Consider the following 14,593-nt stretch of genomic DNA (forward strand, 5'->3'; position numbering starts at 1 on the left):
TTTTAACATTGTGAAGAAGCTTTATTCGTTTCTTTTTTAATTCTTGACACATTGATAAAATCTCAAATATTATTATGACAATTGATAGAACTCATGTACATCCTCTGTACATTTAGAAATATTCCTTCTGGTCCTGTTCCTGAAAATCCACTTTTATGATATTGCGGCGTCTTTTGAACGTAGTCCCCTCTGTTCGGTTATTTTGAATTGCAGCAAAACTACCAAATACGTGGCCATAACTGAGACATTCTAAAAACAGGAAAAAAGATATGACATTTATTTTCAATCCATATAAAAAGCTACTATATGTGAACACAGTTATAACGAAAAATATATAATAAAAATAATAAAAAAAAAAATAATATAAAAAGAAAAAGAAAGAAAAAATATATTTTTTGGAACTAAAAATCGACAACTGGTGAATGCGGAACGAACATAAGAATAATTATAATTTTCAGCAATATTTTTTATGTCATGTTGACATTTCTAATCATAGAACCATAAATGCTTAAATTCTCCATCAAAGTGCCATCTGTGACTACATAGTCCTCAATTGTGTCTTCATGGCCGTGACCGCCGTGATAGATGGTTAAGATCTTTGCTAATATTTGGTTAATCATTTCTTCCAGTAGGTAACGTTGCCCTATCAACAAATTCAGCTAATTGGTGATGACCTTTTTTTAAAGTGACTCAAAATTTCCTTGAAGTATATTGCTTTAAAGCTTGTTCTATTATCACTGATTCATATGACATCTACTCCGTATTTTCTATTTAATGAAGTAGTCCATCATAGAACCATCAATGTTTTACAGTCCATTATAGCGCCATCTGCGATCACATAGTCTGACTTTATGACATTATGGCCACAATGCAATGTTTTATATATTTAGATCCTTGGTAATATATGCGTTCTAATTTTCATCTGTAGGAATCATTTCCCCATTAGTATTTTGTATGTTTCTTAGATTTTTAGGATGGCAGGTTGACACCTCGTTAAAATTTGCCCAATAATAACTGTTTTATGTCAACCCGACATTTTCCATTTGATCATAGCGCCATTTGTGGCCAAATAGTCTACCATTGCGCCATCTTGGCGACATGGAAGCAGTGCATTCATATATTCGAGATTGTGGTTAGGATCATTGCTAATATTTGAATTTCCACCTTCTTTAGTAGATACGTTTCCCGATCAGGATTTTCAATTAACTAATGGTAAATTTTTGATAGATTTTGAGGATGTCAGGTCGGTTTCAAGTATTATTTGGTCCCATCGTTGGCCACATAGTCTGTCATTGGTCATCATGGTCTTATTAAAACAATGTATTCCTATATTTGAGAGGTGGTTAGGATCCATGGTAATATTGCATTGCAATATTCTCCACTAGGCAACGTTTACCGATGAGCATTTTAAATTAAAAACTTTTATCTAATTTTTAGATTGTTAGAGCGACTTCAAGATTTTCATAAAATGGTTCCCTTTAAGCTTACGTAATAACCCTACGACATTTTCCACCTGATCGCGTAGTCTCGCACAAAACCAGCTAGGCATATAGTCAATCATAGCGCCATCTGTGGGCACATAGTTTGATAAACACCTTTATCTTCATCTATTCTTTGTCAATATTCTCCAGTAAGTGGAGTATCAGCATTTTCAGCTTATTGCTGCTAAAGTTTTATTAGATGTTTGGGATTTCAGGACTACTTCACGATTCAATATTTCCTTGAAATATATTCCTTTTATAGATTGCCACTGAATTATGTCACATCTACCCGACATTTTCATTTGATCACGTCCAATTTAACGCCATATATGGCCAATGCCTTCATATGTATATTCGAATTGTGGTTAAGATCCTTGCTAATATTTGTATTGTCATTTTCTCCACTAGGTAGCGTTTTCCGATCAACATTTTAAACGAGTTGATGATGAAGTTTTGTTAGAATTTTAGGATGTTGGGACGACTTCAAGATTCTCATTTTCCTTGAATTATTTTTTCCCTTAAAGTTTTAGAAAAATCACAGCTTTATGTCACATCCATTACAAACCCATCGATGCTTTTACAGTACATCTATAGCCATCTACGGCCATATAGTCTGTCATTGTAACATAATGACCACATGGAAGCAATGCATTTTTCGAATGGTGGATAGGATTGGATCCTTGCTAATATCAGCATTGTCACTTTCTACAGTAGATAGCGCTCCACGCGCAGTATTTCCAAGTAGCTGATAATGAAGCCTCATTCGATTTTTAAAATTTGAGGGCGACTTCAAAATTTTCTTGAAGTATATTCCCTTAAAGTTTTGGCCCCATAATCAGTAGGGATATAACTTTTTGCACTTTTTTGCAGATATCGAAAATACCACAACATAGCCGTGTAGAGCATGAAAAACTATTATGAAATAAGGTGTAATTTTTTCTCTATCGCGAAAAAAGTTTCCGCACCAAATGCATTGAAGTTCAGTAATGTATTTTTGAATTTTATCTGTTATAACAACATGTTTGCTTTTCATTAAAATTTTTATTTTTTTGTAATCTAATTTCAAATCATTATCAAAGCGTTCTGGACCAATTTGATTTCAAATCGCGCCATTTCGGAGCATATTAGGAATTTTTGACACTATTACAATTTTTGGTTTTTCTTTATAAACTCGTGAATTTTATGTTTATATTTTTTGTACCTATCGGTCAAGAGAATATGGTGTCATTTGCTACAAATTCGCGAAAGTTACAGACCGTTTTTAATGAGTTTGCCTGTGAGAAATATATTTTTGTCTATAAATATTTATTCAAACAAAGCAAATTTAAAATTATAAGTAGAAAAAATACCAAAAGGGTTTTAGTAATTGCGGTCGGTGCTAAAACTTTTTTCATCGAATCGATCTTAGAAACGCGTTTTCATTATTAGGACAAAATTCCCCACATGGTACTGGTGTTGTTTTTTTGTAGAAAACAAATACAATTCTCACAGGCAAGGTCAACAAAAACAGCCTGTAACTTTCGCGAATTCATTGCAAATGACCCCAAATTCTCTTGTCCGATAGGTACAAAAAATATAAACATAAAATTCACGAGCTTATAAAGAAATACCAAAAATTGCAATAGTGTCAAAAATTATTAATATGCTCCGAAATGGCGCGATTTGAGATCAAATTGGTCCAGAACGCTTTGATAATGATTTTAAATTAGATTACAAAAAAATAAAAATTTTAATGAAAAGCAAACATGTTGTTATAACAGATAAAATTCAAAAATGCATTACTGAACTTCAATGCATTTGGTGCGGAAACTTTTTTCGCGATAGAGAAAAATTGACACCCTATTTCATAACAGTTTTCCATGCTCTACACGGCTATGTGGTGGTATTTTTTTGGTTATAGCCCTAATAATCAGTGCTTTATATCACTGTCGTTAATGATACCACTAAGATGGGCTTGGTATAACCATGTTCTCTATTTCTTATATGGGTTCCCTTTACTTACCGAAGTTATCAATTCCCGATTAATAGTGGCATAACCATCCAAATTCATTGTTGGTGGATTTTTAGCGATGGCAACCAAAAACATTTCCACTTCCCGCTGCGTGGCAGTGTCCACCGCCGTTAAATTGACGTTCAGCAATTGAGATTGAAAATCGAAACCAACTTTTTGTGAGGCATGATGGGCCTCATTACAGATGATGTACAACAGACTCATGCAATAGAAAACAATGACAAAGAGGCCAACTTCTTTATAGGTGGCTCCATGATCCAAAATTTCACTAAACGAACCATAGGTGGCAATAATTGTGGTAAAGAAAACCACCAGACAATACATGCCATACATATTGGAATAGGCTCGGCCTGGAAGGAAAGGTAAATGTGTTTAAACTCCGAAAGGACATTTTAGGTTATGTAAAACTTACCCAACTGCTGCATCATGTGACTCAAATCCACCCAGAGATAACGATATTCGCATAATTTTTCGGCAGGTTTGTCATCTCTCAAAGTCTTACGCAGATTCTCTGACAAGGCTTTGCTGGCAATTCCAAAAGCAGTGCAATTGATGTACCTTAAAAGAGAGGATAAATCGTGGATTTAAAAAATATATTTTTCATAATTAGCGTATTTAAAAAAAATATTTCTTCAAAAATAGTGGATTTAAAAAAAAAATATTTCTTAAAAAATCGTGGATTTTTAAAAAAAATATAAATCGTGGATTTTTGAAAAATATCATAAATCGTGGATTTTTTAAAAATATCATAAATCGTGGATTTTTAAAAAATATTTTAAATCGTGGATTTTTTAATTTTTTTTTCATAAATCGTGGATTTTTTAAAAAATATATTTTCATAAATCGTGGATTTTTTAAAAATATTTTTTCATAAATCGTGGATTTTTTAAGAATATTTTTTCAAAAATCGTGGATTTTTTAAAAATATTTTTTCATAAATCGTGGATTTTTTAAAAATATTTTTTCATAAATCGTCGATTTTTTAAAAAACATTTTTTCATAAATCGTGGTTTTTTTAAAAAATATTTTTTCATAAATCGTGGATTTTTTAAAAAATATTTTTTCATAAATCGTGGATTTTTTTAAAAATATTTTTTCATAAATCGTGGATTTTTTTAAAAATATTTTTTCATAAATCGTGGTTTTTTTAAAAAATATTTTTTCATAAATCGTGGATTTTTTAAAAAATATTTTTTCATAAATCGTGGATTTTTTAAAAAATATTTTTTCATAAATCGTGGATTTTTTAAAAAATATTTTTTCATAAATCGTGGATTTTTTAAAAAATATTTTTTTTCATAAATCGTGGATTTTTAAAAAATATTTTTTTTCATAAATCGTGGATTTTTAAAAAATATTTTTTTTCATAAATCGTGGATTTTTAAAAAATATTTTTTTTCATAAATCGTGGATTTTTAAAAAATATTTTTTTTTCATAAATCGTAGATTTTTAAAAAATATTTTTTTCATAAATCGTGGGTTTTTTAAAAAACATTTTTTCATAAATCGTGGGTTTTTAAAAAAACTATTTTTCCATAAATCGTGGATTTTTTGAAAAAAAAATTTCATAAATCGTGCATTTTTTAAAAAATATTTTTTCATAAATCGTGCATTTTTTAAAAAATATTTTTTCATAAATCGTGCATTTTTTAAAAAATATTTTTTCATAAATTGTGGATTTTTTTAAAAATATTTTTTCATAAATTGTGGATTTTTTAAAAAATATTTTTCCATAAATTGTGGATTTTTTAAAAAATATTTTTTCATAAATCGTGGATTTTTTAAAAAATATTTTTCCATAAATCGTGGATTTTTTAAAAAATATTTTTCCATAAATCGTGGATTTTTTAAAAAATATTTTTCCATAAATCGTGGATTTATTAAAAAATATTTTTCCATAAATCGTGGATTTTTTAAAAAAATATTTTTCCATAAATCGTGGATTTTTTAAAAAATATATTTCCATAAATCGTGGATTTTTTAAAAAATATTTTTCTGTAAATCGTGGATTTTTTAAAAAATATTTTTCCATAAATCGTGGATTTTTTAAAAAATATTTTTCCATAAATCGTGGATTTTTTAAAAAATATTTTTCCATAAATCGTGGATTTTTTAAAAAATATTTTTCCATAAATCGTGGATTTTTTAAAAAATATTTTTCCATAAATCGTGGATAATGAAAAAATATTTTTCCATAAATCGTGGATAATGAAAAAATATTTTTAATAAGTCGTGGATTTTTTTAAAAAAAATATTTTTTTTATAAATCTTAGATTTTTTTAAAAAAATATTTCTTTTATAAATCGTGGATTTTTTTAACAAAAATATTTCTTTTTAATATTACAAAATATTTCTTTTTAAATCATTTCTTTTATAAATCGTGGATTTTATAAAAACTTTTTCTTTTATAAATCATGGATTTTAGAAAAACTTTTTCTTTTATAAATCGCGTAGTATTTAAAAATATTTGTTCATAAACCGTGGATTATTTAAAAACTATTATTAAAAAAAAATCCTTAATCGTGCATTTAAAAAAAATCATAAATTTCATAATCCCATAAATGGATTTTTTAAAAATATATTTTTTATAAACTGCGGATTTAAAAAAAAAACATAAATCGTGGATTTATAAAAAAATATTTTTTCATAATTGTGAATTTTTGTAATTTTTTCATGAATCGTGGTTTTTCGTGGATTTTGTTTGGTATTTTTCAATAGTTTGTTTGCCTTCTGTTGATTTCTGGATTTTTTGAAAAATATTTTTCATAATGGTGAATTTTTGTAATTTTTTCATGAATCTTAGTTTTACAATATTTTTTTCAAAATTCGTGAATTTTTTAAAAAATATTTTTCCATAAATCGGGTTTTTTTTTGTTAATATTTTTTCATAATTTGTGGATTTTTTAGAAAATATTTTTCCAAATTCATCGTTGATTTTTAAAAAATATTTTTTAATAAATTTTAGATTTTTGAAAAAAAAAATATTTCTTCATAAATCGTGGATTTTTTAAAAAATAATTTTTCATAAATAATAATTTTTCGTAAAAATCTTTAATTTTTATACCCTACACCACTATGTGGGGAGGGTATTATAAGTTGGTTTTGCCCAAAAAGTTTGTAACGCATCGAAATAATGGTCGTAGACCCATACTTATATATACCAAAATGAATGTCTCGCCGAGCTGAGTCGATCTGGCTATGTGTGTCCGTCCGTCAGTCCGTCCGTCCGTCCGTCTGTCCGTCTGTCCATCTAAACCTTGTAATCACGCTACAGGTCGCAATTTTGATCGGATCCTCGCCAAATTTTGGGTGTTGATGAGGGTCCCGGAGGGGAAGAAGCCTATTGATTTTGGTGATGATCGGACAATATTTAGGGGTCGGAAAGGGCAAAAAACTTAGGTGGATAAAAAGACAACGTTTTTTTCCAAAGCGAATATCTCAGCTTCTATATGGGGTATACCAAAAGCAAGACCTGACAATGAAAGTAGAAAATATCACCTTTCTAATGATGTAAAGCTGGTGCTCGTAGGTGATCAAACAACGAAGATATCACAATAGTAGCAAATAAAACCCAAATTTTCATTTTTGCGATTTTAATTATAATGACGAATATCACAGCTTTGGCTGGAAACTTTCCAAAAGCAAAGCCTGACTATGAAAGTAGAAGATCCCGTCTTTACAATGATGCAAACTAGATCGGCGTAGGTAACCGAATAACGGAGATATCGCAATAGGCGGTAATACATCCCATTTTTCTATTTTTTTGGAAATCACGCTACAGGTCGCAATTTTGATCGGATCGTCACGAAAATTTGAGGGTTAATGGGGGTCTCACAGATGAAGAAGCCTATTGATTTTGGTGATGGTCGGATAATATTTAGGGGTCGGAATGGGCAAACACTTATTTGGAGAAAAGTCAACATTTTATTTCAAAGCCAATATCTCTGTTTCTTTAAGAGGTATATCAAAAGCAAAACCTGGCAAGGGAAGTAGAAAATGTCACCTTTACAACGATGTAAAGTAGGTTGTCGTAGGTGGTCAAATAGCAGAGATATGGCAATAGTCGATAATGCATCCCATTTTCCGATTTTTTTGTAATCACGCTACAGGTCGCAATTTTGATCGGATCGTCACGAAATTTCGGGGGTTAATGGGGGTCCCAAAGAGAAAGAAGCCTATTGATTTTGATGATTGTCGGATAATATTCAGGGGTCGGAATGGGCAAACACTTATTTGGAGAAAGGTCAACGTTTTATTTCAAAGCCAATATCTCTGTTTCTTTAAGAGGCATATCAAAAGCAAAACCTGACAAGGAAAGTAGAAAATATCACCTTTACAACGATGTAAATAAGATTGTCGTAGGTGGTCAAATAGCAGAGATATGGCAATAGTCGATAGTGCATCCCATTTTCCGATTTTTTTTGTAATTACGCCACAGGTCCCAATTTTGATCGGATCGTCACGAAATTTTAGGGGTTAATGAGGGTCCCACAGAGGAAGAAGCCTACTGATTTTAATGATGGTCGGATAATATTCAGGGGTCGGAATGGGCAAAAACTTATTTGGAGAAAAGGTCTACGTTTTATTTCAAAGCCAATATCTCTGTTTCTTTAAGAGGTATATCAAAAGCAATTTGTTTGTAATCACGCTACAGGTCGCAATTTTTATCGGATCGTCACGAATTTTTTGGGAGTTGATGCGGGTCCCACAGAGGAAGAAGCCTATTGATTTTGGTGATAGTCGGATAATATTTAGGGGTTGGAATGGGGAAAAACTCATTTGGAGACAAATTCAAAGTTTTATTCTTTGTGAATATATTGGCTTCTAGTAGGGGTATTCCAACGACAAAGCCTGTCAATGGAATAAGAAAATATTACCTTTACATTGGTGTAAAGCAGGTTGGCGAAGGTGGTCAAACAAGGGAGATACCACAATAGTCGGTAATGCATCTAATTCTTCCAGTTTTTGCAATAAAGCTACAGGTCGTAATTTTGATCGGATGGTCACAAAATTTTGGTTGCTTATGGGGGTCCCAGAGAGAAAGAGGCATATTATTTTTGGTAGTAGTCGGTTTATATTCCCTAAAAGAAATGTTTACCAGTGAAAAGCTTATGTGGTGTAGGGTATCACATGGTCGGCCCCGTTCCGACTATAGCCTTTGCTCACTTGTTTTTAAATATTTTTTTCATAAATAATAACTTTTCATAAATAAATCTTTATTTTTTTAAAAATATTTTTTTATAAATCGCGGATTTTTTAAAAAATATTTTTTCATAAATCTTGGATTTTTTAAAAAAATATTTTTTTCATGAATTTAAAAAAAAAAAATCATAAATCGTGGGCTTTTAAAAAAAATTTGAATGTTTTTTTTTAACTTACCACAAACTACAAAAACAATTCAGCATAGCAATCAGCGGATAATAGGCGAAGGTATACCAAAACTTAAAATCCGGTTGTAGAAAATATTGCGACAAATTTATTGCAATACTCAGGACCCATGAGAATATACACAAACCCCATGTCAAAGGGTATAGATTGGGAAAAACAATCGGCGTTCCTGTGACCTTATAAAATTTCAACTGATAATTGGTCCACATATTTTTGAAAATGGCCACTTGAGGTCCGTGTCTCCAGCTGGCCACTGGCAGCAGAAAATTCGTAAACAATAAACTAATAAAGATAACATTATAAATAGCCTGATCAAATCTTTTGTCAGGACCATCTTTAAAGTTTATCACCCGTTCCCGTAACACCATCACCACCACACATGTCTGAATGATATAAACGAAGAGGGCCCAAAAGAATTGTTTCGAAATCCATGAATAGCCGGTACGTGGTATGCCAGGAATTGGTGGATTACGATGCAGTGGCATAACACCCATTATTTGAAATAGAACCAATAAACTTTTCGTATTGTGATAGAATGAATCGTGTTTATCCAACAGCTCGGGGTCGTCTATTACCTCTTCCTTGCGTACATAAAAGTCTGTGAGATTTGCACCCACATTTTCAGCCAAATAATTGATTTTATTTTTATAGGTAAGTTCATCTTGCAGAAATTGTCGTTGATTGGGATTCAAGACTGGTATGATTTTAGGTGTTGATGGATTTTTACTGTTCACAGTGGCCCAAAATGACATTTCACAATATTAAATATTTTTTTTCCTTTTAATATCTTTTGCAGCTCTTCCAATAAACTCTGCACTTTTATTCCCTGTTATTATTTTTTTTTCAGTTATTATCCCTTACAGATCTTCGAATTAACTCTGCACCTTTGTTCCTTTGATATTATCCCTTAAACGTCTACCAATAAACTATTCGCCTTCGGTTTCCTTCATCTAGGCTTTTATAGAAAATTTGTCTAGCCTGAAACATTTAAAATTCATTAATGACTTCGTGATGAAGGATTTTTGTAATCAAAGGGTGGAATTTTTGATAAGGTTTCCTTCTGGTGTTACGTTTTTTTAACTTATGATTCAACAACAACTTCCTTGTGTTTGATTAAACATCAGTGCTCAAGGTCAAGGATAGCAAAACAAATTCCAAAGATAGGCAAGACATTTGTTTGAAGAATTTCATGAACAATATCCGGTTCAATGTCACTGTTTGCTGCAGCACGCATAAGGTCACTATGTTTAAGGAACTTTTCGGAAACTCATATTATTTAATACGCTTGTAATGATAGTGGAGCATGGGAAGAGTCGCTAACCATACAACCATATCTCTAGAGCAAATATGACATTTTTGAAGAAGAATGTTAAAAAAAATGTATGAATAAATTTTACTTCGGGGGGCCGGGCCCCTATGCCCGTGCATCGACAGACGCTTTCATAAGGTGTAAGCATATGCCACATCGAAATAATTGTTGTATACCCCAGTATGTTTCGTCCATATGTCTGCTGGGTGGTGCGCACTATAACTCTCCAACGGATCAGCCGTTTTGGCCTGCTTCTTAGGGTTTGACGAAAAAATGCACATATATCAAGTTCCAAGAATATCTAGTTGGGACAACACATTCTCCCAATAAAGTTTACGGGCCCTAAAAAAATTTGAATAAATAGCTAACTATACAATCGCAAAACCCAGGGGGAACTGCTGGCCCAGGCTCATCTTAGACCAACCTCTCAGAGGGGAATCCTGTCGGCCCTCAGCTTGATAAAACGAAGCTCGATGATGCGATAACCTCCGACCCCCTCTCTCTCTTTGTAAACCACAAGGACGGCTGTCCCTGTCGGGACGATAAAACTCTTTGACCTCAGACATTTCGTCTCAGCTCTCTCGGTCATAGATCTGCCATATCTCGTTGAAAACAGAACTCTATGACATGAGACCTTTCGGTCCACTCGTTAACCAAGCTGGTTGAGGACCTCGGCTAACCACAGACAATCCTATAACACGAGACCTCTCGGCCTTTCTGTTAACTAAACTGGTTTGAGATCTCTCTACCCTCTGCTAACGATATTAAGTGAGACATGTGAGTCCTCTCGTTATTCAAATTATTTTGAGACCTATCGGCCCCGGTTAAACACGAAAGCGATGTATATTTAAAACTTAATAACTTTTTGAGGGCTGACGTAGGGGATGGAAGATACCAAGGAACGGTCCTGACCGGTTTTAACATGGCAAAGCCCAGGATTTATCTTAGTCCCTCTTTCATCTCAAGTGGACACTGACCTCCCCGTGGTGTCACCTGGGGAACTGCCTTTAACACCCGTTAAAGGTAGTGAGCTAACATGTGCCGCGCGTTCACCCATAAGAACGTTAAAAACTTGGGTTTGGGCGTCGGGTTAGTAACCCTCCCCTAGAAAAAAACAGCCTACTATGAAAAAACGAAAGAAAAGAAAAAAAAACCCTCTAAAGTTGACGAACCCCGCAAACGTTTTAAGGACCATGATCTGCGAATCTGCACCTGGAATGTTCGCACTCTTTGTAGAGAAGGTGCAGTCTTCGCATTGGCAGACGTACTTGAAAAGTACAAAGCCGATATTACTGCCATACAGGAAATACGATGGATTGGGAAAGGCGTCACAACAACACCTAAAGGTGACGCACTGTATTATAGCTGCCATGACGTAAAGCATGAGTTTGGTTGCGGATTCGTAGTTAGTCGGAGACTAAAACATCTGGTATCCAGCTTCACCCCAGTGAATGAAAGACTTGCTGCAATTCGAATAAAAGCTAAATTCTTCAACATCAGCTTTATTTGCGCTCATGCTCCCACTGAAGAAAAGGACGAACAGACCAAAGATATATTTTACGAGCGCTTAGAGGAAACATATGACCGTTCCCCTGCCAATCATTCTAGGCGATTTTAATGCCAAAATTGGAAAGGAGAATATCTTTGGCCCAACAGTCGGGAAATTCAGTCTCCACAGTGAAACATCTGACAATGGTATGAGGCTGATAGACTTTGCAGCTGCAAAAAACATGGTAGTTAGCAGTACCAGATCTCGATATTCATAAGGGCACCTGGCTGTCTCCAGATCAGAAAACAAGAAATCAAATTGATCATGTTGTGATAGATGGAAGACATTTATCCAGCGTGTTGGATGTACGATCGTTCCGAGGCGCAAACATTGATTCGGACCACTACCTTGTTGCAGCAAAGGTACGCACCCGCTTAAACGTAGCAAACAAAGTACGAACAGACACAATACGAAACTTAGACATCGGTAAGCTGCAATCACAACAGATAGCCACAGCATATTCCACTCAACTAGCCCAATTGCTTAATCAAAGCACTCCTCATCCCGATAACATATCAGCGCAATGGCAAAGCATTGACCACTCCATGCAAACAGCCGCAAAATCCATTATCGAATACCAGAGACCTCCACCAAGGAATCCATGGTATGATCAGGAGTGTCGTGCTGCCACCGAAGAGAAAAATGCGGCATATAGGGCTCCTTTACAATCCGTAGCAAGGCGTAGCGCACGAGAGAGATACAGGGAGAAAAGGAGAGAGGAGAAACGTCTTTTCCGCAGTAAAAAGAGAGAGATGGAAAAGAGGGAGTGTGAAAAAATCGAGATGTACAGGAGCCAGAATGAAGTCCGAAAATTCTACCAAAGAGTCAAGCATCAAACTGATGGCTTTGGTACAGGCACATCCTCCTGTAGAGACCACCACGGTAATTTGGTAACTGATACAGATAGTGTACTCAGGATATGGAAAGAACATTTTTCAAATCTGTTGGTATCCAATAGCAGCGAAGACGACGAAGATACCGCAGTCCCAATCCCAGAAGATGGTATTGAATGTATACCGCCCAGCCAAGATGAATAAATCGGCTGAAGAATAATAAGGCAGCAGGGGCCGATGGCTTACCAGCCGAGCTGTTCAAAACCGGAGGCGACACGCTGATAAGGTATATTCGTCAGCTGGTTAGCACCATCTGGCAGGAAGAACGAGTACCCGACGATTGGAACCTCAGTATCCTGTGCCCCGTCCACAAGAAGGGAGATAAGACTGTATGCTCTAACTATAGGGGCATAATTATACTCCCTATTGCCTACAAGATCGTGTCAGGGATATTGTGCGAACGACTAAAGCCCATGGTCAACGAAATAATTGGACCATACCAATGTGGCTTTGGACCTGGCAAGTCCACCATTGACCAGATATTTACCCCGCGGCAAATCCTGGAGAAGACCCAAGAGATGCTGATCGACACCTACCACCTTTTTGTCGATTATAAAGCAGCCTACGACAGCTAGGTTCAAAGGTATTCCAAGCAATGTCTGAATTTGGTATCCCCGCAAAGCTCATTCGGCTTTGTAAAATGGCTCTAACTGACACAAGATCTTCAGTTAATATAGGAAAGAACCTCTCCGAAGAGTTTTGTACCAAAAGAGGTTTATGCAAGGAGACAGCCTTTCGTGTGATCTCTTCAACATCCTGCTGGAAAAGGTTATACCAGAGGCAAAAGTCAAAAGAAGTGGCACAATCTACACCAATAGTCACATGTTACTTGCTTATGCTGATGATATAGACATCATGGGCCGATCAGTAAAAGAAGCAACTGATACCTTTATAAAGGTCGAAGGAGAATCTGCTAAAGTGGGTCTGGCGGTAAACGGTGAGAAGACCAATTTGATGGTCCATTGAGCTCGGACCGACTGTGGAAGTTGGTTTCTACAATATTGAGATAGTTAAAGACTTCGTCTACCTCGGCACCTCCGTAAACACAATCAACGACACCAGTTGTGAAATAAAAAGAAGAATTGTATTGGCCAACAGATGCTACTTTGGTTTAAGTAAGCAGTTTAAAAACAAAGTCACATCTCGTCAAACAAAAATAACGCTCTACAAAACACTGATACTACCCGTGCTGATGTATGGCTCCGAAGCCTGGGTACTTGCCCAAGCAGACATGGCAGTGCTTGGTGTGTTTGAGAGAAAAATTCTTCGAAAGATCTACGGACCAATCTGCGTTGACGGTGAATATCGACGTCGCTGAACCACGAGCTGTATCTGCTATACAACGACATCAATATAGTTAAACGTATCGAGATGCAGCGATTGCGTTGGCTGGGCCATATCATAAGAATCAGCTATGATGAACCCGCTAAAAAAGCGTATAAATACGGACCGCTTGGCGGTGCACGCAGAATTGGCAGGCCAAGGAATAGATGGCGCAAACAAGTGGATGATGAGATGAAAAGGCGCGGTATTCCAGAGTGCGAAGCAACAAATAGAGAGGAATGGAGATCTTTTCTTATTTCGGCCTATGGAACAAATGTTCTGTAATGGGCCAGCTAAGTTAGTAAGTAAGTATTGTTATGGAATTAGGGTTTGAACTTAATCCCGTGTAGACGTTGTTTTATTCCCCAGTACGATTTGTACCAAATAAAACAGGGTTCGTTTTGGATTACGATTCTACAATGCTTTATTGACGTTATTCACTTCAGTTATTCACACAAGACTTTATTTCTCTACTAGCACACAGCTTTTATCCTGTAGCACAAAGCCTTACTCTATTCAGGTTACTCAGGCATGTCACAGATTCCGATCGGAATGGTTTCAATTCCGTAATTTCATTTCGATCGTTTTTGTTTTAGCTTCTCCAGATTTCGATCGATTTGGTGAATTTCGAAAATCTTA

The 14,593-nt window shown here is 34.7% G+C and overlaps 1 protein-coding gene across 1 annotated transcript; it reads right to left on the reverse strand.

Annotated features, from left to right (window-relative positions):
* Window positions 1-9,815, reverse strand: LOC141392693 (gustatory and odorant receptor 21a-like). Its single transcript, XM_073965574.1, has 4 exons — window positions 8,872-9,815; window positions 3,905-4,050; window positions 3,484-3,842; window positions 1-249 (listed from the first exon to the last, which is right to left on the reverse strand). Exons 1-4 carry the CDS (start codon window positions 9,630-9,632, stop codon window positions 154-156), a joined length of 1,362 nt encoding a protein of 453 aa, XP_073821675.1. The 5' UTR covers window positions 9,633-9,815; the 3' UTR covers window positions 1-153.
* Window positions 9,816-14,593: the final 4,778 nt, after the last annotated feature.

Source organism: Musca autumnalis, unplaced genomic scaffold, assembly GCF_047663935.1.
Source record: "Musca autumnalis isolate F117 unplaced genomic scaffold, ASM4766393v1 scaffold_2, whole genome shotgun sequence".
Taxonomy (NCBI): Eukaryota; Metazoa; Arthropoda; class Insecta; order Diptera; family Muscidae; genus Musca; species Musca autumnalis.